The sequence below is a fragment of the Panthera tigris genome, chromosome C1 (assembly GCF_018350195.1).
Source record: "Panthera tigris isolate Pti1 chromosome C1, P.tigris_Pti1_mat1.1, whole genome shotgun sequence".
NCBI lineage: Eukaryota > Metazoa > Chordata > Mammalia > Carnivora > Felidae > Panthera > Panthera tigris.
This window is the reverse complement of record NC_056667.1, coordinates 218,891,351-218,916,793: the sequence shown is the minus strand read 5'-3', so window position 1 is coordinate 218,916,793 and position 25,443 is coordinate 218,891,351. Positions and strand designations below refer to the sequence as shown.

General features: G+C 66.2%; 1 protein-coding gene across 6 annotated transcripts in view; it reads left to right on the top strand.

The window, feature by feature from the left end:
• KIF1A (kinesin family member 1A) overlaps positions 1 to 25,443 on the top strand; it is a 95,018-nt gene that overhangs the window by 46,468 nt on the left and 23,107 nt on the right. For 5 of the 6 annotated variants that reach the window (XM_042995908.1, XM_042995907.1, XM_042995909.1 and 2 more), the window contains 22 exons: positions 917 to 1,050; positions 2,390 to 2,469; positions 2,766 to 2,841; positions 4,819 to 4,898; positions 5,145 to 5,251; positions 5,982 to 6,065; positions 6,956 to 7,136; positions 7,254 to 7,326; positions 7,499 to 7,592; positions 8,590 to 8,738; positions 8,988 to 9,166; positions 10,794 to 10,931; positions 18,192 to 18,310; positions 20,406 to 20,491; positions 21,297 to 21,435; positions 21,612 to 21,783; positions 21,918 to 22,008; positions 23,401 to 23,519; positions 24,543 to 24,598; positions 24,759 to 24,867; positions 25,060 to 25,126; positions 25,227 to 25,311. In XM_042995908.1, coding sequence (XP_042851842.1) covers positions 917 to 1,050; positions 2,390 to 2,469; positions 2,766 to 2,841; positions 4,819 to 4,898; positions 5,145 to 5,251; positions 5,982 to 6,065; positions 6,956 to 7,136; positions 7,254 to 7,326; positions 7,499 to 7,592; positions 8,590 to 8,738; positions 8,988 to 9,166; positions 10,794 to 10,931; positions 18,192 to 18,310; positions 20,406 to 20,491; positions 21,297 to 21,435; positions 21,612 to 21,783; positions 21,918 to 22,008; positions 23,401 to 23,519; positions 24,543 to 24,598; positions 24,759 to 24,867; positions 25,060 to 25,126; positions 25,227 to 25,311 — 2,418 coding nt within the window. Of the gene's footprint in view, positions 1 to 916; positions 1,051 to 2,389; positions 2,470 to 2,765; positions 2,842 to 4,818; positions 4,899 to 5,144; positions 5,252 to 5,981; positions 6,066 to 6,955; positions 7,137 to 7,253; positions 7,327 to 7,498; positions 7,593 to 8,589; positions 8,739 to 8,987; positions 9,167 to 10,793; positions 10,932 to 11,564; positions 11,835 to 18,191; positions 18,311 to 20,405; positions 20,492 to 21,296; positions 21,436 to 21,611; positions 21,784 to 21,917; positions 22,009 to 23,400; positions 23,520 to 24,542; positions 24,599 to 24,758; positions 24,868 to 25,059; positions 25,127 to 25,226; positions 25,312 to 25,443 lie in introns of all 6 variants that reach the window. The other variant, XM_042995912.1, reaches the window with a different exon arrangement.

Sequence of the window (25,443 nt, the reverse complement as noted above, 5' to 3'; positions counted from 1 at the left end):
TGGGCCTGGCTCCCTGCGGCATGGACATGTGGTTTGGTGCCTCCCCGACCCAGGGGCCGCAGGGTGCCCTCGGTTGCCCCAGCGCCCCGTGCTGTCCTATGTTTGCCGCTGCTCTGCTGTGTGTCTGCTTCTGCCAGGAGGGCTCTGGGCATCTCCCATACCAGGGGTGGCCTAGCTCAAATCCCAAGCCTCGGGCTCTCTGGGCACCCCAGTGCCAGGAGACCCTGGTCCCAGAGCAGGCTCTTCGGGGTGCAGGAGTAACGTGCTCCTTAGGGGGTTCCCAGTTCACCTCTCCTCCAGGGTGTTCTCAGGGCAGATTCCTGTGCCCGGTGGGGCTGGACAGTTAGCACAGCGCAGTCCCCGCAGCTGGGGGGTGCATGGCCGACCAGGCGGGTGACGGGTGCCAGGGGTGGGCGCCCACGGCAGAGAGGATGAGGACGGGTGTCGGGGCCCCGGGCGTAGGAAGGCCGCAGGGCAGCGACAGCACAGGGTGGTAGATGGGGTGGGGGTGCGGGGAGGCCGCTCCCGGACAGAGGCTGCCGGGCGGCCTGGGAGCAGGCGCAGGGAAAGCAGACGGGCCTCGGGGCCGGGCAGGTGCGGAGGGTAGAGGCGCTCCAGCGGGTGCCGGGGTGGTGGGCGGGCTCGGGGGGCTGCGCCCTGGCGGGGAGGTGGTGGGCAGCCTTGCATGTGCTTGTGCGGCGCTGGGCCCCAGGCTGCACCCGCCGGCCGCGTCTGTTTCCTGCCTCTCTTCACCTGCCTCTTGCTTTTTCCCAACTTGGTCTCTCTTTTCTCTCCCTCCCGTCTGTCTGCCCGCCCTCTCCTTCCCTTCCTCCCATAGACGTGTCCGACCTTGAGAACAATAACCGTAACCGTGGCGGGGCGGAGTTGAGTCCAGCCCCTGACAATCTCTCCACAGTGACAAACACCCTGGTGGGCATGAGCCCCTCGTCCTCGCTCTCGGCCCTGTCCAGCCGCGCCGCCTCCGTGTCCAGCCTGCACGAGCGCATGCTGTTCGCCCCAGGCAGCGAGGAGGCCATCGAAAGGCTGAAGGTGAGGGCTCGGCCGGCGGGGACGCCACCTCCGGGGTGGGGGGGCACGGGGGCGGGCCCGGGACCTCTCCCGCTGGCCCGGCCGTGCTTACGGCGCGGGGTGGGCCGGCTTACAAGCGGAGCGGCCGCACGGATGGGTGCAGGGTCTGGGCCTCACCCCCGGTGCCCCCACAGGCGCCCAGCACCGAGGGGTCCCCGCCTGCTGAGCAGGGCAGGCACGGGTCCTGGGGGTTCTGTGCTCACACCTGCTCGGAGTGTTCCCCTGGCCCGCAGCGGCCCAGCGGCGGGCAGGCTACCTTTTCGTTTATTGGCGTTCCGTCAGCGGATGACTGGGGTGCCGGGCTGCGTGGGGCTGGGGGGTCCAGGCCTCGGAGACAGAAGCACGGAGGCTGGACCGTGGCTGGCGTGGGGCACGGGTGGGGCAGGCTGCCCACCGGGGGGGCAGCTGGGAAGGTAACCGGGAGCTGGTGCGGATGTCGGAAGTGCTCGTCCCCTGTCCCGGCAGCGGCTGAGGGTCACCTGTGCCTCGGAACCAGTTTCTCAGTGTCCGCATGTGTCTCTCAGTGTCCCTGCATGTCTCTGAGTGTCCCCACCTGTCTCCCAGGGTCCCACATGTCTCTGAGTGTCCCCATGTGTCTCCCAGTATCCCCGTGTGTCTCCCAGAGTCCCCGTGTGTCTCCCAGTGCCCCCGCGTGTCTCCCAGGGTCCCCCTGTGTCTCTCAGTGTCCCCGCGTGTCTCCCAGGGTCCCCACGTGTCTCTCAGTGTCCCCACGTGTCTCCCAGGGTCCCCACGTGTCTCCCAGGGTCCCCACGTGTCTCTCAGTGTCCCCACGTGTCTCCCAGTGTCCCCACGTGTCTCCCAGGGTCCCCACGTGTCTCCCAGGGTCCCCACGTGTCTCTCAGTGTCCCCATGTGTCTCCCAGGGTCCCCATGTGTCTCCCAGGGTCCCCATGTGTCTCTCAGGGTCCCCGTGTACTTCCCCATGTCCCAGGTATCTCTCAGGGTCCCCGCATATCTCTCAGTGTCCCCACGTGTCTCTCAGCATCCCTGCTTGTCTCTCAGTGTCCTGCGTGTCTCACAGGGTCCCCATGTGTCTCTCAGTGTCCTCGTATGTGTGCGTTTCTCTCCCTCCAGGTTTATTTTGCCGTTTCCTCTACTGTCTGGCTGTGTCCACAGGAGAGACTTGTGTCCTTGGACACGTTAGCTCCTCAGCCCTTCACCCTGACCTTTCAGGCATTGTGCCGCCTGACCAGACTGGGGATTGGGGTCTCGGTGCCCTTCCGCCTGGCCTCCGCTCCTGGCACAGATCCCTCACCTCACTGCTCTTTTCCGCTGCCCAGGAGACGGAGAAGATCATAGCCGAGCTCAACGAGACCTGGGAGGAGAAGCTGCGGCGGACGGAAGCCATCCGGATGGAGAGGTGGGTGGCGGGGAAACCGAGGACTCCAGCGCTCCAGCCCGGGCCCCCGCTCCTGGGGGTGGCCATGCCCTCTCACCCGGTGACTCTTGCCCCGTCACCAATGGCCCCACTGACCTGATCCCTGATCAGGAGACCAGTCCCTCCAACTGGACACCTCAACTCTCTGACCGGATGGGACGCCACCCGGGCTCCGCCTTTGGGCCGTGTGGCCAGAGCCCACGGCCGACTGGTCGGTTGGGGGCCAGGCAGGTCCTGCGGCCTCGAGGCTCGAGCTGACCCAGACGCTGTCCCCACAGGGAAGCACTGCTGGCCGAGATGGGCGTGGCCATGAGGGAGGACGGTGGCACATTGGGTGTGTTTTCTCCAAAAAAGGTAGGTGCTCTTTCTAGCTCTGGGGTGCAGCCCTGACTGGGACAGGGCCGGGTGGCCCACAGCCCTTTGTGAGGTGTCAGCTCCTCCGGGAGGAGAGGGGACAGGTCCAGGCACCGGGGGCCACGCTCGCCCACAGCCACACCTCCCCGGTGTGGGAGACACCCTCTTGGAGCTCAGCCAAAGTCAGGTCTGGCTATCCCAGCTGGCACTCAAGTCTTCTCCCGCCCGGGCCCAGCTCGCTCACAGGACCCGGCCCCGTCACTAGGGGGGCCTCCAGAGCACTGTCCTCCTCAGTAGCTCAGGTGGGGCACAGCATGAGCGTTTGGGGAGAAGTTGTCTCTGATAATTCTAGGACCAGGCCCCCCACCCACCCCAAAGAATGCCAGAGCCTCGAGCCCTCAGGAGCTACGTTCTAAGCCGGGGAGCCTCCAAGGAGGTGGTGGCCGTGTGTTCTGACCACAGCTCCGGACTCTCTGGGCCCTGCCCTCGATACTTTGTTAGTGAGGAAGGTCCTGCCCGCCTTCCTGGGAGCATCTTCGTGTGGCTGGCCCCTCACCCTGGCTCTGTCTGGGACGGCGGGTGCTCTGTGCCACCAATGCCCAAAGGCAGACACACATGGAGCCCCCACGGTGCCGTCGGGGACCCTGTGGGAAGAGATGTGTGGACCCCGGTGTGACGCGTGCATCGGCCAGGTGTCCGCTCCTTGGGGACAGGGACAGGCTCCTCGGGCTTCTTCCGCCTTCGTGTGCTCCAGGCTGGGGGGGGCAGCAGTGCTGAGGCTCAGAGGCGGGGGTGGGCAGTGCTTGCAAGGACTCGGGGCAGGCTGAGAAGCAGGTCACACCCTGCTTCATGTGCCTTCTGGAGAGGCCTTGAGTTTTCCTGGGGAAACTTGCCCCTTCCCGGAGGGTGGGGTGTACCCCGGGGCTGTGGGAGCAGGTGCTCTTGGGACACTTGGCACCCTGGAGGCCTTTGGTTGGTGGCAGAGGGATTACCTTGGCACCCTGGTGGCTTTGGTTGGTGGCCCCGGATCTGGGCACTGCCCAGGAGTGGGAGGATGGCCCTAGGGACCACCGAGGATGCCTCCTTCTGAGAAGGGCAGCATTCCTGGGGCTCTGGGGAAGTGCCCGTCCCAGCTGGACCCCCCTACTCAGCCCTGCAGGGCGAGCACCGTTCCCCTTGCTTGGGAGAGGGGGCGGTTGGGGACCGCTGTCCCCAGTGTCTGATGACCAGGACTTCACAGCCCCGCACAGGAGCGTTGGTGGTGCATCGTGGGATTTATAGCTTAAAGTGGAGGCGGTTTGTTCCAAGGTGCCAAGCGGGAAACCGAGGAAGCTGTCCCAGCCTCCACCATGTTGCAGGACCCTGGCCTGGGACACAGTCAGGGGTGGCGTTCCTGAGCTCAGGAAGCATGTCTAGGGCCCCAGTCCCCTGGGAGGGAGGCAGGCTGCTGAGGGCAGGGCAGCTGGCGGGTGCTGGTCACCTTTGGTAGGCCCGTGGACAGGAGAGCAGGTCCGAGCTGGGTGGCTCAGCAGGGACTTCCTTTACAAGCTGTGCTCCAAGCCCCCAGGCCAGATCCCTCCCTGGCCAGTGTCCTAATCCTTCTGGACTCTCAGATCCACTGGGACCTCAGCTTCTGGGCACTTCAGCTGGATTGAGGACCTGTAGCCCCCTTGTAGGGTAAAGCCACAGACCCAGAGCCTGGTGCCATGGGCCCTGCAGGACCCGGCCCGCGCCCTGCACATCCGAGGGCCCGCCACAGCCCTCAGAACCCCCAGGTTCCCAGCTCCCCTAAGCGCCTACTGCCTGGTTCTGAGCTCCCTGGGCTCCTCACGGGAGCCAGGCCGGGAGGACACCGCGTCCCCGGGAGGCCAGGCCTAGGCTGGTGGCGGTCCGGCACCTGAGGAGAGACAGGTCGGGTGCGCGTCAGTGCTGGGCCCTGGCGCCTCCCCAGGAGAGGTGACCCTCCTTTCCCCCCAGACACCACATCTCGTCAACCTGAACGAGGACCCGCTGATGTCCGAGTGCCTCCTGTACTACATCAAGGACGGGATCACCAGGTGGGGGTCGTCAGGGCGGGGCAGGCTCCCTGGCAGAGAGGCCGCCAAGCCTGGGTATGTGCTGCAGCATTGCTGTCCCCCGTGCCGGCTGCTGGAGACAGTGCCGAAGGCCACCCTGGGCTACGTGGCTCTCCCAGGCGGGGCGGCGCTTGGGGCATCCCTGTGGGGATGCGCGGGCAGGCCAGCGGGTGGCGGCATGGGTGAGCTGGGTCCTGCCAGTGCTGATGGTCCCCCGCCCCTCCCCAGGGTGGGCCGGGAGGATGCGGAGAGGCGGCAGGACATTGTCCTGAGTGGGCACTTCATCAAGGAGGAGCACTGTGTCTTCCGGAGCGACTCCCGGGGCGGCAGCGAAGGTACCTCTGCCCTTCAGTCCCCACCTCTGCCCTGGCGCCACTGACCGTCAGGCCTGAGCGGGGCTGTGGGTCAGCCCTCGCTCCTTAGTCCGTCCCGGCAAAGCCCTTCCATTACAACGGTGTTCTGAGGGCTTGGCTGTGGACGCGGGAGCTCCCTCCCCACGCCACGAGTGGTCTGGGGGTCTCCGTGGGCAGGAGAATGGGGAGCCGTGAGGAATGAACCTCCATCCGGGCTGGAGGACTATTTTTACACCGCACTCTCCTGTTGGCTGTGCGCGCGGCCATCTGTCCGTGTCCCCAGCTTGCCTGCCAGTCACCTCAGGGCAATGGCCTTGAGCAGCGTTGGGGACAGAATTCTGTCTCCAAAGCCTGCCCTCCTCTTTGGGATGGGCACAAAGCTCTAGGGGGCTCTGGGACCCCTGGGACCCCTGGGGACACACTAGCCACTGTTTCCCGTCCGTGCCCATCTCGTTCTCTGGGACAAAGGCACCTCCCCATCGGGCATCACCCTCATCTGTTGTATGAGGTGCAGCCCTCCTCTGGCTTCTCCAGAGCCCCCACGATGTATTGTCTGGCGGCCATCAGGCTTTGCAGCTAGCAGGGATGAGAGAGGCCTGATGCGGGCCACACCTGGGTAGCCAGTTGAGCCGAGCCCTGCATGCGGACAGAGGACATGGCCACTCAGGATGACAGTCCCTCACTCTCTGCCCTCCCCATCTCTGTCATGTAGCCGTGGTGACCTTGGAACCCTGTGAGGGGGCAGACACATATGTCAATGGCAAGAAAGTCACGGAGCCCAGCATCCTGCGGTCAGGTATGGCTAGGGCCTGGAGACAGGTGTCTCTTTCTCCCCTGCAGTTTCGGGACTAGGCCTGGGGTCCACACACTCAGGAGGATAGGCCTCAGCTCGGTGTCTCCTTCCTGGTACCTGGACCCCAGGGCAGGGAGGACAAGTGAGGGTGACTAAATGAGGGTGGCTGGCCAAGGTGGCGGGGGAGGAGCTGAGGGAGGCTTTAGGGAGGACTCACCAGCAGACAGGGGCTGGTGTGGGAGGAGCTGAGCCTGCTCCGTGGGCCCTAAGTCGGAAGGAAACTAGGCTGTCCAAAGAGCCCTTGTAGGCAGGACTGTCCAAGACGGTGGGTGCTACAGCCCTGGTGGACGTGTCTGCCTGGAGGGTCCTGCAGACCGGGGGACCCTGGCCCTGGGCACATACAGACGGGGGGCCCTGGCCCCTGCCCTGCTTCCATCGAGGCGGGTACTGAGGGGAAGGGCCCGTGAGCCCGTGCTTCAGCATCCTGCAGGGTGAAGGTAGGGGCACACACAGCCCACTGGTGTGGAGGAGTGGCCAGGGCCAGGGCCTGGGGGCAGGAGACCAGGCTGGCCTGGGGGTGACATGTGTGGGCTGTGCACAGGACCGCACGTCGGAGAAAGCCCCAGGACTGTTTTGCAAACATCCCTGGCTGCTGTATGTTGGGGGGGGAGTGAGGGGGTGGGTCTGGGGAGAGAGTCAGGTCCCGGCCACGGGGTAGGTGGCTGGCTGGTCCGGAGCAGACCTGGGTGGCTCCTGGTGGACCTCCCTGGGGCGGGCCAGCCTGGCGGACCTGCCCGTGCTCCACTTTTCCCGTCTTCCTGCCCTGACCCCTTGAGGCCACCCCCAAGGCCACAGGCTACCCCCTGATGGCCGGCCTCGCTTCTGTCCCCCAGGAAACCGCATCATCATGGGGAAGAGCCACGTGTTCCGGTTCAACCACCCTGAGCAGGCACGGCAGGAGCGCGAGCGCACGCCCTGCGCAGAGACGCCCGCTGAGCCCGTGGACTGGGCCTTCGCGCAGCGCGAGCTGCTGGAGAAGCAGGGCATCGACATGAAGCAGGAGATGGAGCAGAGGTGAGGCCCGAGGTTGCGGGTCACCGCGCCCCCTCTTCCCCTGCCGCGCTCCATCCCCTTCCCCCCCCACGCCGCGCCCGCTCCCCCGCTCACCCGCGCCCGCTCCCCCTCCCGCAGGCTCCAGGAGCTGGAGGACCAGTACCGCCGTGAGCGAGAGGAGGCCACCTACCTGTTGGAGCAGCAGAGGCTGGTGAGGGCGGCCGCCCACCGGGCCCGGCCTGGGCGGGGGGCCGGGAGGGGGGTGCATGAAGGGGCCGTGCCGGGGGCGGGGGGGGGGGGAGCCTGAAGGGGTCAGGCCCCGGTGGCGGGGCGTGAAGGGGCCCGGCCTCCACGTGGGCCCACACTCCTCCCTCCGTGGCCAGGACTACGAGAGCAAGCTGGAGGCCCTGCAGAAGCAGATGGGCTCCAGGTGCTTCTCTGAAGCGAACGAGGAGGACGAGGAGCCGGAGGACGAGGGTGAGAGGCTCGGGGCGGGGGGGGGGGCAGCGCCTGGGCCGGGGCCGGGCGGAGTCTCGGGCACGAGGAGCCCCCCAGGCGCCTGGTCGGCGCCTTTGCCCTCGGGGTCCCCGGCCCGCCCCTCAGGGAGCGAGGCCTCCTTGTCCCCGGGAAGCACCCACGGAGGCAGGATTTGGGGGAGGCTGCGCTGCAGCGGGAAAGTGCAGGCGTGTGCTCGTGCAGTTGTTTACACAGGCCTGTGCTCGCGCACGCAGGTTATGGCAGGAATGGCCCAGGTGGTGGGGAGCACGGTGCGGGCGGGGTGCGGTGTCTGCTCGTCCGCCCTGCCGTGTGTCCTGCCTGCACAGGCTGGTGCTCTTTCCCAAGACTAGGTCACCGCTCCTCACCTCAGGACCCCCTTCCCAAGCATCAGCTTGGGCAGCCCCCCCTGTGACGGGGGGAGGACCTCACGCTGCTGTGGGGCACGAGGGCGGCCCGCAGGCAGGGCACATGGGGTGGAGTCAGGCACAGGACGCGCGTCCAGCTTGACCCCTCTGGTCAGCACCTTTGCGTAGATGTGACCTTGGCCTCCCGTTGCCTGGAGTCATCTTCCCTCGGGGCAGGAGCCCTGGATGAGAGGGGCGGAGCCTGGGAGCCTGGACAGGCCCCGCCTGGTGTCCCTGCTCCCTTTCTCTTGGGGACACAGTAGACAAAGGTGTGTGAGCTGGGACAGGGTGGGAGGTCACTGTGCTCTCTTGCCTGTCCTGTGAGCACGTGGCCCCAATGCTGCTCCCTCCCCCTGCCCCCAGCCCCGCCGGGCTTCTCTGACTCTCAGAATGTCCGGTTCTGGTCAGCCCCTCTGGGGCACATGGAGCCTTCAGGCCGCCCCCGGGGCAGATCCTTCTGTGGCTTTCCTTCTCTCCAAGAGCCCGCGACAGTTAGTGCAGAAGTGGGGGCCCCGGGCCAGAGTGGGGTAAGGTGGCATTTCCGTGACGACCGCACGTGCCTGTCCCCGCAGTCCAGTGGACGGAGAGGGAGTGTGAGCTGGCGCTGTGGGCCTTCCGGAAGTGGAAGTGGTACCAGTTCACGTCTCTGCGGGACCTGCTGTGGGGCAACGCCATCTTCCTCAAAGAGGCCAATGCCATCAGCGTGGAGCTCAAGAAGAAGGTGGGCCCCCACCCCGCCGCCCACAACCCGGGCCCCGTACAGCCGTGGGCAGAGCGAGGGAGGCCCGGGGACGGACCCAGGCCAATGCGCGCCCTCCCTGCTCCGGGAGCAGCCGGGGTGCAAGTACAGCTTCCCCTCCGGCTGCCGGCTGGAAGGCTCCGGTGAACCCTGTGGGGCGTGCAGCCCGGAGGTGGGGCCCGGCTCGCACACCCCCGGGGGCTGACGGGCGGCCGCCTCCTGCCGCCACAGGTCCAGTTCCAGTTTGTCCTCCTCACGGACACGCTGTACTCCCCACTGCCGCCGGACCTGCTGCCCCCAGAGGCTGCCAAAGAGCGGGAGACGCGCCCCTTCCCGCGCACCATCGTGGCCGTGGAGGTCCAGGACCAGAAGAACGGGGCCACCCACTACTGGACGCTGGAGAAGCTCAGGTGTGGTGGGCAGGCCGGGAGGGGGGGCGGCAGGGGTGGGTGCGGGTTCGCGGTGCTCCTGCGTCCCTGCGCTTCCCTCCTGCTGGAGTTGCTTTTACAGTCAGAAGGCAAAAACGTTAGCGTAGAATCGGCGTTCTCCTCCTACGGATGCAGCGGTCAAGTGTACCGCGCTTCCACGGAGGAAGGGGCGGATGAGGTTGACGGTGCTGCAGGAAGGCGGGCGGGCGGAGGCCGTGTCCTCAGAAGAGCTCGGCAGCTGCAAGCCTCTCCGCCCTGGGGCTGTAGGGATCCCAGGGGAAGACGGATGGACGAGGGTCCGGGGGAGGGCCTGAGGGGGCTGGGCTGGGGGCGAAGCCGTCCCTGCGAGAGGCGTCTTTCCTCCAGCTCCGCCCGCACCCTCCCCACGTGCTCGTCCCCACGTGTGGCTCTTACCTGAGAAAGGGGACTGAGTGAGGTGCAGGCGATGCCGTCCAAGGGAAGTCGAACAAGCGCTGCTCGAGGTGCCCCAGACGTGAGGCCCCTGCACGTAGGCCGAGCCAGGGTGGGCGGGAGGGAGCGCAGGCCATCAGGAGGGAGACAGGAGCAGAGCAAGCGAGTCCGCGGCCTCCGTGCGGGTCTCCACGCCCTGGGCAGGGCAGGGCCAACCGCTGGGACCGTCCGGTTTGGGTTTCTCCGGAGGGCTTTGGCGCACAGAGCCTGCCCCTGGCTGCCGAGTCCCTGGCTCCAGGGTGATTTCAGGCAGGGGGTGCTGGCTTGGCGTGAGTCAGACAGGTGGGTGGCGGGGGTGGGAGGTGGTTTCGGTTTCCTTGTGAGAGGTGGGCTCACCCAGGACTTATCCACTGTCTGCAGGAACCGGCCGGCCCAGCCAGCAAGGCCCCACAGATGTCCCGACACCCTAAAATACAGAGAAGGAAAGCTGTAAAAATACACAGTCCTACCCAGACACTCCCGCACACACCCTCACACACTCACAGACGCCCGCACACCTCCTTTCTCGCATGGCTCGCTCACACGCTCACTCACACGCTGGCACGCACGCGCGCGCACACAGGTACACGCGCTCTCGTAAGATTCATGCGAGTAGATGCTCACGCTCAGGGCCCCCGCCCTCCCCGGGGCCACGCTGTGGCGGGGACGAGCGCGTTCCTATCGCCGCTGAGCCCTACCGGGAAACGATCTCGTTCCCATTCTTCCACAACTTGTTGGTTTTCCTGGGGATAATACTTTTTGAAATATGTCATGTTTCTGTATCCCGTCACCGATTTGCCGTCCGTTCCCTTGAGATTTCAGGGCTCTGTGACGGGATCCCCCACCCCGAGCGTCCCCGCCGTGGCTCTGGCCGGAGCCCTCTCCGTTTCCCCTCCAGTTCCCGGCCCATCCTGCCTGCATAGATCACATGGTGTCCCTGGGCCAGCATCGAGAGTATTTAGCACGTGCTCGCCTGGAGGTCTCCTTGCTCACGGTTGACAGATTGCGAGGACCGTGCAGGGCCTGTCAGCAAACCAGGCTGAACCCCGGATGACGCTGAGCTGCGGCCGGAGCCGGGTGGAGCCTGCTGTCCCCAGCAGCAGAGATGTGCCGTGCCGGCCGCTCGCCCAGGCCCACAGTGATCCCTGTTCCCCTGCAGGCAGCGCCTGGACCTGATGCGGGAGATGTACGACCGGGCCGCGGAGGTGCCCTCCAGTGTCATCGAGGACTGTGACAACGTGGTGACTGGCGGAGACCCCTTCTACGACCGCTTTCCCTGGTTCCGGCTGGTGGGCAGGTGGGCGCCTCCTTCCCTCCCTGGGCTGAGAGAGAGAGAGAGAGAGAGAGAGAGAGAGAAGGTGGTGGGGGCAGGGAGTGGGCGTCCTCCTAAGGCCGAGCGCCCTGGCTGGGCCCCGGCCCTGACATGAGGAGGGAGCCATCGAGAGGCCCTTTCCCACCTTGACGTCCCTGACCTCGTCCTTCCTGGGTCCGAGGCACCCCGCCCCAGCCACTCCTGTCCACAGACCAGTGGGCCCTATAATTTGGGGACCGGGGAGGGGAGGGAGTCTCAGTATCACCACCTACACCTGCTGCGGGGCTGTGGCCACCGGGTTGCACGTGTCCCCGCGTGTGAATGTGTGGCTTGGTCAGGCTGAGTGACCTGGTCCTCACACGACCTCAGCCACACCTGGCGAGGCTCACGCCAGTGGCTACTTTCCAGAACTTTCAGTGACCTTCCCCTGAGCACACGTGTGGTTTCTTTCCAAGCCTGGGGACGGGATGCACTTTTGGTTCTCGTGTCTTTTAAAGCAGCATTCCTGATGGTCTGCGTGTTTGGTTTTGGTTTTAAACAGAAGCCCCCACCCCCGCCCTGTCCGTCCCCGCGAGTAGCTGGTGTTAACTTCTCTCTGTCTTGTCGCACTAACCTCAGTTCAGTCATCTCTGGCTGCAACAGCTACCCTCTTCTCAACACATGCATGAGCGAGCGCATGGCTGCTCTCACCCCCTCCCCCACCTTCTCGAGCCCCGACTCCGACGCCACCGAGCCTGCCGAGGAGCAGAGCGTGGGGGAGGAGGAGGAGGAGGAGGAGGAGGAGGAGGAGGAGGAGGATCTGCAGGACGACGTCTTTCCGGAGCACGCGCTGTGCGACGGCCGGGACCCGTTTTACGACCGGCCCCCCCTGTTCAGTTTAGTAGGAAGGTTGGTGAGGTCGAGGACGGCATGCTGGGAAGGAACCAGCTCTTTTGCGCAGGAGCACTGCTGCGGGCACAATTTGACCGCCGTCAGGGCGTGACCCCCGAGCAGAGGGTGTGAGGGAGCGAGAGGATGTGAGTGTGCCCAGCAGGGAGAGTCGGGCCCCAGTGTCAGAAGAGGTGGTGCTCCCGGAGCACGGCCGTCCGGCGCTGTGTGGTGGAGCTGTGTCTACAGACAGGCCCTGGAACCCGGGAGGAGTCCCCGAGCGGGGCTGCTGGGGGGCATTTGGGAGAGTGGGGGTTTGCGTCTGTGCACCCACCACTGGCTGCAGCGGCCTCACTTCCCTCCGCCTCCTCGTGCTGTTGACCTGCTACTGACCAATAGCTCCCCGCTGGGAGAAGGAGGCCAGCCTGGAGGGGGGTGGGGTGGGGGGGGGAGGAAGAGCTGGCAGGGGAGGGTCTGCCTCTGAAGCCGGGGCCCAGGTGGACCTTGCCTCTCCCCGAGCCCCTCTCCATCTGAGAGTAAGGACGGTTCGCTCCTCCTGACCTCCCGGCTGTCACGGCGAGAGAGGGCACACGTGGCCCTGTGCCCTCGAGGAAGTGCCCTCGGCAGAGAGGGCTTGTTACACTTTCTGGATGGAAGAGGGAGGCCGAGGTCAGGAGGTGGAGCGGAGGCCCCGGGGAAGCCCAGACCCCACAGGCAGATTGGGCAAATGCAGCTGCCATTCGTGTTTTTTACTGCCATGGAATGGAGGCAAAACAGATGAAGGAAAGATCTAGAAACTTAGCTGCTGTAGTAAGGCATTCAGCTCATTTTGATTTTACGTATAGAAAAAGCACAAGAGGGTTTCAACAGCAGCCTTTTCTGAGTCGGAGACGGCTTTCGTGGGCTAGGCCAATGGGAGTTTCTGCAGGTTTTGACCTCGGAGCCCCAGTACTGGAAGCTGAAGGCCGAGGCTGGCCCCCAGATAACGGGTTCACACTAGCAGCCCTTGGGCACAGATGCCGGACTGAAGGCCCACCAGCTTCTCCTGGAAGGAAGCAGCTCCCCACGGGCGCATGTCGTGGAGCCCTTCGACTAGCTTTCCGTGGGTGTGGCGTGCTGGCCTGCTCCATAAACACGTGGGCTCTCGCCCTCCGAGATGCCCTGGGTCTGGGCCTCCCGCTCCGCTGAGAGTGGGGTGTAGCCCCGGGGCCGGCTCCACGCAGGCCTCTAGAAAGCCCTGGGCGGCTCCGGCGTCAGGTAGGCGTGGGCTCAGGGCGCAGGGGAGCGAGGGCACCGGGAGAAACGGGGTGTGAGCTCTGCAGTCTCAGCCAGAAAGAGCTGGGTCCTTCCAACACTTTCCCCCTTCTGTGGATCTGAGATGTTACCAAACAACCAAATCAAACCAAGTCGTCAGCGAGAGGCCAGTCCCCCCTACGGCGGGCGGTCTGTGTAGGGCTTCATCTGGAAATGTCCCGATCTTTTTGGTTTGGCAAGAATTGGCTTCTCCCGCGCAGCAGCTGTGCAGGCCCAGGCCCTGAGAAGGACCCCATCTTTGGTTTCCTTTTATCCTTCTGGTAGCTGCTGGCTCTCTCTCTCCAAAGCTTAAGCAGAATTGGGGCACCCACTCTTGTCTCCCTTTGGAAAGGCTTTCCTGGCCCCAGCATGCGTCTCTGCACCTCACCAACCTCGTGGTTTTAGCCCTGCCTCCTCCCCTCAGCCCTGGCTCTGCCGCTCTGCCGTCTCCTCTCTCTCCGGGCGGGTTTCAGCCTGCTTCAAGGTGCCCTCACCCCTGTGGACGGGCCCCCCCCCAGCCTGGGGGGCTCCTCACCCACGGCCAGGGTTAGCCCCCCAGTGGCCTCTCCCTCTGGTGGTCTGGGGTGCGAGGTGAAGGAGGGAGGTGGGACGGGCTGACCCAGGCAGCGAAAGTGGCTCCGGGGGCTCTGGTTCCCCCCTCCCCCAAGAATGCTCCCTGCCCGGAACGTCGCTTTCAGTAGCTGGATGGGCAGGGAGCCCCAGAGAGGAGGGCGAGGGGCTGGCAGCCAGGGATGGAGGGCCCGGGGACGGGTGGCAGGGGCGGCGTGAGGCGGGACCGCCTGAGCCGTGAGCCCCTCTGTGCAGCCGGCGCACCGTGGCTGGCGGGGCCCGCCGGGCGGTGCTGAGGCTGTTCTGGCCCCTTTGCTGTCGGACGCTGATGTCGGGCCGTCTGGCACGTGTAGGGCTGTGGAGGGGAGGCCGGCGTCTGTACCAGGGCCCTATTCCCTCACGTCCGGGGTTCTGTCGGCCAGGGTGGGCTCTGCCTGGGCCGTGGGCTCTTCCAGCCTTGGCTTGGAAGGTGGCTAGGTGGTGGCTGCTGGGCCCCAGGGGTCCCTTCTGGCCGAACGTGCCCATCACCGTGTCAAGGTTAGGTCTCGGGGATTAGGGGCGGCAGGAAGGAGAGAGGGCCCAGCGGCCGGCACCGTGCGCTCTTTTGCCTTCTGGGAGCGTCCCAGCTGGGTGCCCCAGGGGACTGTGTGCATGTGCTTTAGGCACTGCTGGGTTACGAAGCTCAGAGAGGGGCAGAGGGGTCCGTGGACCCCCGCGGCCGATTTCATTGTGTGGTCCTGCACCTCCAACCAGGGGGCACCTCGAGGCCCCCACCCCGGGCAGCCCCGCCTCCGGGGAGCACATTGAGGCTGCATTTGTCTAATGGTTTGAAGTTGGAAATGGCAGTTTTTGATGCCACGGGTGTTTGGATGTTTTTTCGCCCCCGACAGGAAATCCTAAGTTGATCTACTTAATTAGCCGATCGAGCTGGTGAGCGGGACGATGGTGTCTAGCTAGTAGGGCTAGGAGCCAGCCTGTGGGTTTAAACCCCAGCTGGGGCCTTAGATCCCAGCCCGAGGCACTTCTGCCTCTGTCTTCGTGCCTCAGTTTTGGGTCTGGGAGATGGGTACCGACAGCTCTAAGGCGAGGAAGGTGCAGGTGCTTGAACTGAGACGCGTCGTGGGTGAGGAGGACACACGCGCTGCCCGGGGCCGTGGAGGCACCGCTGTGTCAGTGCCGGCCCCTCGTGAGCTCAGAGGCACGGGCTCCCAGGATGGCTTCACGACTTTTCCACCCACCAACGGGGTGATTGTGGCCTCGGGCACACGAGAGGCCGAGCCCCAGCCGGTGCGTGGGAAACCTCAAATCTGCACGATGCTACAGGTTCTTGAGCCCGTGGATTGGCAACATGGCAGAAAGCGTCCACCCTGAAGACGGTGAGGGGCTTTGTGCCATGAGGCCCTAAGGACAGAGCCAGGACTGGGCATGCCTGCCCTGACCTGGGCCCGGCCCTGCCCTCTGCCTCGGTCTCCCTCTGTCCTGGCCTTTGTTAGGGACAGGGGAGGAGAGTCAGGAAGCGGGTGGGCACAGACCCTGAGAGCTCACCTCTGGGGTGCTGTGAGTGGCATTCTGGGTGGCCCCGGAGCCCAGAGCCAGCCCCCGTGGAATGGTCCCCAGAGCCTCCTAGGAAGGCACTCCTGGCTTTGAAGTGGCCTGGGTGGGAACAGCCTTCAGCTCTCCTTCCCGGAGGCTATAGTGGCTGAGGACCCTGCTGCCAGGCACTGTGCCCTCACAGGCCTGCGGTGGGAGGTGCTCCTCTGCTTCTGAGGGCCCTCCCGTTGGTTCCTTGGCAAGTATCGATGGGGGCGGGCAGGCCGTGGCCCCTGCGTCTGTGCCCAGGGCCCCTGGGGGCCTCCTCTCTGCCTCCCAGCACGGGGCTTTCTGCAGTGGGCCCTGCGCTGGGAGATGGGGTGGGGGCTGACTTGAGGGCCCTGCAGCTGGGGGCTGTCCTGCTTGGTCCCCTTAGCTGTGTCCAGAGTGGTGGGCTGGCCAGACGGGGGCCCAGTCAAGGGGGCAGAGCAGGGTCGGGACATGTTCCCGCAGCCTGAGTTCTGGGCTCCCTCTGCTTCCCCTTCTGGACCTCAAGGCTTCGCTTTCTTTCGTGGCCGCCCCCTTCACACACCCTCAAATTCAAGCAAAGGCCCTTGGCCAGGATTCCGGGGGCCCAGGGAGGGCAGCCCAGCACTGTCCCTGTCTGGAAGTTGGTGCTGGGAGAGGCTCACCAGCCAGCCCTGGCCAGACCCTGTCAGAAGCAAGGGGCTTCTGCTCTCTGAGTCTCGGTTTCCTTTTGTGACCAGGGCCATGGCTGGCTTTTGCCGACAGCCTCCGTGCCTAGTCTTGCTGGGTGGCCAGGGGCAGGAGAGCCCCCGCCCCTGTCGCAGTCAGGCAGACCTACCTGCACCGTCCTCAACACAAATGCTTTTCAGTGATGAGTTCCCCTGGGACAGCCATCCCCTGGGGCATTCTCAGAGAGGGCACCCTGCTGACGAACAGAAGGGCTCCACAAAGCCATCAGGGGCTTCCCCTGCCCCAGGGGGACATCCGGGCCCCGGAAGGCAGTGTGCCCTTTCCTCCGGCTGGTGCCTGTCTTGGCCTGGGGGGTGCCCAGGGAGCAAGAGACACTTGGCAGAGACCGCCCCCCCCTGCAGGTTGGGACAGATGGCTCTGAGGAGATACGTGACATGGGGGCTGGGAACAGAGAGGAGGACAGGCCTCACTTGTGGAGGGAGCGGAGAGCACCGGGGTTGCCCCGGGACCGAGGGGGTGGCTGGGCGGTAGGGCTAGCGGTGAGGCAGGAGCTTGGCTGGCACCGAGGGTGCGCGGGAGTCTGGTCAGAACCCCAGGCCCCGTCTGGCTGCTGTGGGGGCCGAGGGGGAAGCAGCTGGGTGACAGGTCCTCCGCAGAGGACCTCTAGTTTGAGGGAGAGCTGACGCATTTGAGAGCAGAGCCAGGACGCTGCTCAGGTTTCTAACCTTCTGTAGACAGAGGTCCGGCAGGAGTGGGGGGGACAAGATCTGGAGCCCACACGAGAGAGGGGCTCCGGGGTCTGGAATCAGGCCCCTGGGGCACAGCCCTTCCCCACGTCTGTGGTCACAGGGGCTCCTCCAGGAAATGAGGCATGGGGCGAGACCAAGGGGCTCAGCCTGGGTGGTGTCTGATCTCTAAGCAAGCTAAGAGGGGTCGGGGATGTGGTGACACCTCTCCTCCTCCTCCTCCTCCCCCTCCTCGTCCTCCTCCTCGTTCTCCTCCTCCTCCCCCTCCTCCTCCCTGTCCTCCTCCTCGTTCTCCTCCCACTCCTCCCCCTCCTCCTCCTCCCAGCTCAGCCCTGGGCCGTGCATCTGGGTGCCAGCACCCACATGGCCTTCAGACTGTGACCTTCCCTCCCCTCCCTCCCTCCCCCACTTCCCCTATTGCTCTCACTTCTGTCCCCACTGTGTTCTGCCCGGCTGAAGCCCTGGGACTCCCCCACACCTCCTGCCCATCCTCGCCCAAGCTCTCCCCCTTCCCTGGGATCCCCCACTGCCCCAAGATCCCCCTGGAAGCCCGGGGCTATCGAAATCTGCACCTCCGAGCTGGGCCCAATGCCGGTCATGCCGGGAGGGAAGGGGAGGGCTGGGCGGGAGGCAGGTCCTGCGCCGATGTGTGAGCGGAGCTGCGGGTTCTCACCAGATGGGCCACGTGGGCCGCCTTCCCTGTGTCAGGTGTCCCCTTGGGACGGGTGCCCCCGACCAGGGAGGAATTTTGCTCCGCGTCAGCCTGCACACCTAGCTGCGTGGCACGGGTCTCCCAGAGTCCTCTCTGTCCGGGCGGCCCGTGCGACCTCTGCGCATTGGCCAGCTCCGGGAATTCGCTGGACACCTGGGTGACGTGGCCCCTCGCCGGCCTGGCCTGCCACTCGCTGGGTGCGCAACAGAGCCGCTCGGGATGTGAAGGGCTCTGGGCGCCCTGGGGGTGGCGGTGCCCTGTGGGCCGGGGGTGCTGCCCTGTCTGCCACTGTGCGCTCCCACCCGCCGTGTTCCCCGAAGGGTCCGAGAAGGAACCGAGAGCTGTGTTCCACCTTAGGAGCCCTCTGTGGGGCCCCGAGGTCAGGGGTCACTGGGAAAGAGGCGGGAGGCAGGGGGATGCCGGGCATCAGTGCCAGTGTGAGGTCCTAGCTCGGCGTGGCCGGGTCCCCAGGTCCTCCTCCTCCTTGAAGCAGGCTGAAACCTCCCTCCTCAGCTCTGATAGCGGGTATGGCCCCGCGGGCTCCGCCCCGTGCCAGCCCCGCTCCGCGCTTCCTCTCTGCCCGCCCTGCGCACGCCCTCCTCCTCCTGTGTCCTCCGCGGCCCGTGGACCCCCCCCCCCCAGCCCCCGCCCAGCACAGCCCTGTGTCCTTCCCGCCTGCTCGCTGCCCTGGCTGCCTTGCGCCTCGCTCTGCTTTGCAGTGTTGTGTCGTGAGCCCGGGCCGTGCTGCCGCCAGCGCCGCTCCGCGCGCACGCTGGAAAGGCCCTGACCTCTGGCCTCTGCTTCCCCCAGGGCCTTCGTGTACCTGAGCAACCTGCTGTACCCCGTGCCCCTGGTGCACCGCGTGGCCGTCGTCAGCGAGAAGGGAGAGGTGAAGGGCTTCCTCCGCGTGGCCGTCCAGGCCACTTCAGGTGCGTGTGGGGCGGCCCGGGCGGAGGGCCCCGTGGGCACCGCGCAGTGGCCGGAGCGCCACCGGCCGCCTCTGTGTCTCCGGCTCCCGGCCGGCACACGGGCTGCTGGTTCCAGGAGAAGCCTCTGCCGCCCAGCTCTGCGCTCCGGCCTTCCAGACGCTCCCGGGTCAGGTCGGCCGGGGTCCTAGGAGACTGTGCGGGCCGAGCCCAGGGCTGTCCGAACCCGCTCCGGTTCGGGGGCCCTCCTCCCTCCCATTAGACAGCCCCAGGTGGACCCAGAGACCGACCGGCTTCAGACCCCAGCCTGGTGCGGAGCGGCCGCTCCCCGGCCGTCTCTGAGCCCAGCACAGGCGTGCAGACTGCAGCCCGGACCGGGGCCACGGCAGCCCTCAGAGCCTCTCTCGAGACTCCCCGGTGTGCCCCGCTTGTGGGCCCCGTGGCCTCCCTGGAGCTGGCCTTTCTCCCCAGAGGGTGTGCACACCCCCCCCCCCCCCCCGCACTGTGGGCCTGCAGAGGTGGACACCCTCTTGCCGCTGAGCCCTCCCCTCACCCCCGGCCGGGGTCCCGGGACAGGAGAGCCACAGAATGCCTTTGAGTCTGGGTTTGCTTCCCTGTAAATGGCATCCCGTTTGAAGCTCCCTACCCAATAGGAGTGTCGAAAGATTGTTCCAGAACACAGATGTGGGCATGCTTAGCCACCAGAAAGCTGCAGGCCAGAGAGGGCCTAGTGTTCGTGCTCTAATGGCCGTTGCTCCCTTCTCTGCCCTCGGGCCCCCAGCCCCTCCACCGTGGCCTCCTTCTGTCTCCTCCCACTGCCTGGGCAGCCTGGGGAGATAATGAAGCAGAAAACATGCAGAAATGCCGAGCAACTCCCAGACTAGGTGGGGCTGGGCTGCTCCAGAATGCTCCAGCCGCTGAAAGGGTCTCGAGTCACCCCACCCCACTTGAAGCCGCTCCAGGCGGTTTTGGTTACACCTTTAGGATTCTTTTGTCAAATTCTCACTAGCCTGTAATTTCCAGATACTCTTTACAGCGCTTCCCAGTCATGTCACTGTGGTGCCAAGATCCCCCGGGGACCCCGAATGGGGGAAAGGACAGAGAACGGGGATTCTAGGGACGTCTAGTGCCACAGCCATTCCTCAAGGGGGACCCTGTCCCTGTCATCTTGGAGGGGCTCTGTCCCCCTGAGATCTTGGCCCTTTGTGACCAGCCTGAGCCCCGATGCAGCCGGTCCCACAGAGTGGCCTGCTTTATAGGCGAACGCTGTGTGTATTTGGGCCACACCTGACATTCCCTGTCTAGTGGCTACAATGGAGAAGGAGCCACTTGGAAAAGCTCCGGTGGTCACACGTCACACCTGTCCTGCAAGTGTCAGCTTGCAGGACCCCTCAGCACCGAGTGGAGGGGCCGGCCCCGGGCCCTCAGGCAGCTGGGGTAGAGAGCACAGCAGGGTTTTGCCCCGCCCCCCTGGGGGCCCCAGAAGAGGAGGTCAGAGCCCCTGGATTGTCTGAGAGGCCTCCCAGGGGGGTGGCTGGATTTGGGGTTGGGGAGGCTGACGGAAGCCAGGTCTGGGGGTGTCCCTTGGGAAACAGTGGGAAAGCACAGGACGCCATGAAGGACGGCAAGTGGGGGGCGTGTGGGGAGCAGGCGTGGGAGCTGAGCGGGGGCTGCCTGGGGTCTGGGTGGATGACGGTGGAGTCAAAATCAGGAGGACCCCACGGAGGGGTCTTGCCCCGTACGGCTCTACTGGTGCAGCCGAGTCTGGGGGAGGGCGGGGGTGGCCAGGACTCAGGGAGACGGGCAGTGGTCATAAGGCTGGTTCTGAAAACACGGAGCTGTGGCCCCATCAGAGGAGGCTGTGCTGAGGATGTGTCCCCGCCTGGGTCCTAGGACAGCACAGGCGGGCGACCGGCGTGCCTGGGACGCGTCCTCCTTGTTCTGGGGCCGCGGTGGGTGGCACTGGGGATCCCCCCGTGTGGGCCAGAGTCTGTTCCGGCTCCTGTGCCTTCCCCCCACCTGGCGACTCCGCCTGGCCCTGCCACTTCCCCCTGGGGGACGAGCCGGGCCCCGACCGTCTGCTCTGTCCCCATTTCAGCTGATGAAGAGGCCCCCGATTACGGCTCTGGTGTCCGACAGTCAGGAACCGCCAAAATCTCCTTTGATGACCAGCATTTCGAAAAGGTGCCGTGAAGGGTTTGGCCCGGCTGCCCAGCACGAACGCCGGGGGCAGCTGTGCAGCGGGCCCCGGGGCCTCCTGTGTTCCTTCCTCTCCTTCCAAGCCCCAGGCCTCGTGGCATGTCCCCCTGTCTCCCACTGTCTGACTTGCCCTGACCCACTGGGTCTCTCTCTGCCCTCGCCACGGCCTCTCCGGGGTCTGTATCTGCTTTCCCTGCCTGGGCCTCAGCTGCGGGCCGGGACACAGAGCAGGTGTGCACCCCCAGACACCGAGATGCCTCCACTCCACCCCCCTTGTCCCCTCCTCGGGCTTGCTCTCCTGGATGCTGTTTCCACCAGTATCTTTGCTCTCCGCCAATATCCCACTGAGAGCCAGAGGGCCCCTCCTCACTGTCTCGACATCAGGTGCCGGGCTGCCCCCGGCCCGGTCCTCCCTCAGAGGAAAGTGCTTTCCACCTGGGCTCCCCTTTCTACTCTCAGGCCAGAGGGTGGAGGAGGGGGAGGGTCCTGCTCAGGGCCCCAGACCGGGCTTAGCTCACAGGCCAGGAGGCTCCTTCCCTCTCCTTCTTTGGCTCTTTCCCCCACCTGGCCACCCGTCACCCCGCCTGAACTGCTCCCCCGTTTTCCCACTGCAGCCAACACAGGCCACGGCAGCCTAGGAGAGGCCGAGGGAGGTGGGCGCCCGTCTGGGCGGGGGCGGGTCTGCAACGCGGGTCCACAAAGGCCCTGACCTGACTCCGGGGCCCTCAGTGGGCTAGAGTGGCCTCACCTGGAGCCGGCTCCCCCTGACTCTGGCCCCCAACCCACGCAGTTCCAGTCCGAGTCCTGCCCCGTGGTGGGGATGTCCCGCTCCGGGACCTCGCAGGAGGAGCTGCGCATCGTGGAAGGTCAGGGCCAGGGTGCGGAGGCAGGGCCCTCGGCTGATGAGGTCAACAACAACACCTGCTCAGGTAGGTTGCCACACCCGCCCCGGGGCCCGGGGCACTGGGACACGGCCCCCGCCCCGCCGTGGCCGGGGAGGCTGTGAGACCTTTCCACGAGAGGACACCGCGTGGGCTCCCCGCCTGACGCCGGGCTCTCGGCCTCTGGGGTGCTGCCACGTTGCTCTGCCCTCGGCCCCCTGCAGCCGTGCCTCCAGAAGGCCTCCTCCTAGACAGCCCTGAGAAAGCCGCCCTGGACGGGCCCCTGGACGCCGCCCTGGACCACCTGCGCTTGGGCAGCACCTTCACCTTCCGTGTGACAGTCCTGCAGGCGTCCAGCATCTCTGCCGAATACGCGGACATCTTCTGCCAGTTCAAGTGAGCCCCGGCACCCCCTGCTGGCTGGGGACCAGGGCGGGCGCCTAGCACCCCGGTGACCCCCGCCAGTCCCCGGGGACGGGTCCCCCGTCCCGTCTCCTGCACCCAGCCGAGCGTCTCCTCTAACTCTGCAGCTTCATCCATCGCCACGACGAGGCCTTCTCCACGGAGCCCCTCAAGAACACGGGGAGGGGCCCCCCGCTGGGCTTCTACCACGTCCAGAACGTACGTCCTGAGCGCCCCCGCCTCCGCCCCCCTCCCGGGTCTCTGGCTTTGCGGGGCCTCCCCGGAGCTGAGCCGAGCTGTGGTCACTCTCCGTCATACCGTCTCCCTGTCCTGAGCCCCAGCCGTGAGCTGGCGGTGCCCGGGTGTGAGGGCACGGGGCCTCTGGTGCCAGGCAGGGCCGTGGAGGCTGCTGCTGGACAGTCGGGGCCTCGGTGGGCTGCTACCTGGGGGTAGGGGCAACCCAGGGGGCAGATAGGAGCACGGGGCGTCCGGGGTGCCCCACGTGGCGCCGGCCTTCTGCCGGGGAAGAAGAGAGGCAGGGCACACAGAGGACATCGGAGAGGTCAGGGAAGCCGCAGGTGGGGCACGTCCCAAGCTTGGCTGCGGGAAGAGCGGGACTCGGACTGGAGTGGCTCCGTGAGGCAGGAGAATGTGGCCAGCCAGCCAGCCGGGTGGGGGGGGAGATGCGCTCCACTTGGCCACGATGAATGCCGCCGGGGGGCAAGGCCTTGGGTGCCTGCCGAGGAGTGTGGATTTGACCCTGAGCGGTGCGGCCTGTGGGTGCGGGCTGTGTGGCCCAAGCAGTCACAGGCCCCGCACTCAGAAGGGCCCCACGGACCGGCCCGTGCTGACGCTCAGGCAGCAGGGAGCTAGTGGGTTCTCAGCCAGGGAGGCCGGGCCAGGGGTGAGGGTGTGCAGCCTCCGTTCCTGGGCTCCGGAGCAAAGCCCGCGCCCTGGCGGCCTTGACAACCAAGTTACTGCCTCTCAGCCTTGGAGGCTGGAAGCCCGAGATGCAAGTGTGGGTCGGGTCGTTCCTTCAGTGACCGTGAGGGGGACTCCGTGCCGGGCCTCTCCTGGGCAGATAGATGCGGTCTTCTCTCTGTGTTCTCACACAGTCCTCCCTCTGTGCCTGCCTTCGTGTCCTCATTTCCCCTTTTCATGAGAACAGCCATACCGGATTAGGGCCGCCCTAATGCCCTCATTCTAACTTGGGATTATCTCTCTGAAGAGTCTAGGTCCAGCCACAGGTCCTGGGCATTCAAGCTACAACATAGGAATTGGGGGAGGGGGGCACAATTCAGCCCATAACTCTCAGGGAGTGGGTGAGGGCCCAGGAAGGCTCAGGCCAGGCCACAGACCTTCGTCCCCTTGCCAGCCCGGTGTTCTGAAAGGGCACTCTCGGGGGTCCGGCCTTCAGGGGTGTGATGGGAGGGGAGGCGGGGCAGGAAGGACCAGGTGAGGAGTGTCACCCCTTCGTGGGCAGAGGTCGGGCCCAGCCGCGGTGTCCAGTCTGGTCCTCCACAGAGGCTGAGCGCTTACCTCTGCAACCTTCCTTCCCTCTCTTGACTGTGGCGTGGCTGCGGCCTCCTGCCTGCTCTCCTCATCCGCCAGATCGCAGTGGAGGTGACCAAGTCCTTCATCGAGTACATCAAGAGCCAGCCCATCGTGTTCGAGGTCTTCGGCCATTACCAGCAGCACCCGTTCCCCCCGCTCTGCAAGGACGTGCTCAGGTCAGCAGCCCTGGGTTGGGGGGCTAGCGGCCCCCTTCCCAGACCTCATCCAGCCCCCCGGGGCGTGGGCCCTCTCCACCTCCCAGCCAGCGAAGCCGGCCTTGCCCCAGACAGGCCTGGTCGGGTGGCTACAGGACCCATGGGCCTTAGATGCCCATTATCCCTGATGATGGGGCGGCTGGTTACCCAAGGTCAGCGGGACCCAGAGCAAGTCAGAGACATCCCTCCGGGATGTCGGCAAGTTTCTTAAAGAGTACTGCCGTCTGGGCCCAGACCCCTGCGGGTATGGGCCATGTCCCCGGGCCAGGGAAGCGGGCGCTGGGCGGGAGGACGGCCCGGGTGGCCCACGGGGAGACGGCTCCTACTGCCTGCTCACCACTCCACCGCCCAGCTGTCCCTTCCCCCGAGTCCTTGGCCCCCAGACTGAGTGAGGGAACATCTTTCCGTCTCCCTCATTCCACGTGACCTCTGGGGGACTCTGAGGGTAGGCCAGGGTGTCCCTTCTGTGGTCCCCACCCCCCACCTGGGCGCAGGGAGAACGGCACGTGGCTTCTGTGGTGTGGGAGCCTCTGGCCACCTCCGCCCCCCTCTCAGCTGTCCTGGGGGACCCGGAGCTAAGTGGGGCGTCCCGGGTGGTGGAGGAAGAGAAAAGCCATGAGAGGTACTGGTTCCGGGGGGGTTGGCCCCAGGAGCCTCGTCTGTCCTCGGGAGGGCCAGGGGAGGCTCTGTCCTGGAGGCCCCTGGACAGAGAACCAGCGTTCTCGCCCCGTTCTCCTGGACTCGTGAGGCCACCCAGGCAAGGTCTGGGGTCCCCAGGGGCCCTCCTTCCCCATCCAGGCTGCTGGAGGGCCTGAGCCCGGGGCCTTTCCTAGGCCCTGGGAGGCAGGGGGGCAGGCGGAGGCTTGGAGCGGACCGTGCCATGACTGCCCTCTGCCAGCCTCCTGCCCTTGGCTCCCTCTCCAGCTGGAGGGTCCCAGAGACGCCACCTGCAGCCGCCTCACAGAGGCTCTTCTTCCTCCACAGCCCCCTGAGGCCCTCACGCCGCCATTTCCCGAGGGTCATGCCGCTGTCCAAGCCAGGTAGACGGAGCCCTCCTGAGTCCACCCCCGCGGGAGGGAGGTGCCCACGCTGCCCTGGACGCGTTCCCCGCCCCGGGCCTCCTTCCTGAGCGTGCCCCCAGGACGCGGCAGGTCAGGTCTCCCATCAGCGGCTGCCCATCTCTCTCCCGTCCTCCCCCAGTGCCTGCCACCAAGCTCAGCACCCTCGCGCGGCCCTGCCCGGGGCCCTGTCACTGCAAGTACGACGTGCTGGTCTACTTCGAGATCTGTGAGCTGGAGGCCAACGGCGAGTGAGTCCCAGCGCCTGCCGGGGTCGGCAGGGCTCCGGGTGGTGCACGGGGGCACTCTGGGCTCCGGGCCGGACCGCCTCACCTCCGCCAGAAGGCGGGGCTGCTTTCCCTGCCGTGGCCCTTCGGCTCCTCGGGCGGGGGCCGCGTGTGTCTGCGGGGCGGGGCCTTGCCTCACTAATCTCTCTCTTCTAGTTACATTCCCGCGGTGGTGGACCACCGCGGCGGGATGCCGTGCATGGGGACCTTCCTGCTCCACCAGGTGCGGAGCGCTCCCCGGCCCTGCCCGCCTCGTGTCCCCTGCCCCGCCCCATGTGACCCCCAGACCATCTGACCGTGTCCTCTCTCCTGGTGCCTGGCAGGGTATCCAGAGACGGATAACCGTGACACTGCTACACGAGACGGGCAGCCACATCCGCTGGAAGGAAGTCCGAGAGCTTGTCGTGGGTGAGTGAGACGGGTGGGGGCTGCCTTGGGGGCTGGGGCTGGGCCGCTGGGAGCAACGGGGCCCCACCCTCTCCGCCCCCCACCGTCCCGGCCAGGCGGCTGACTGCTAACCACAGCTCTGCCCCTGATGCC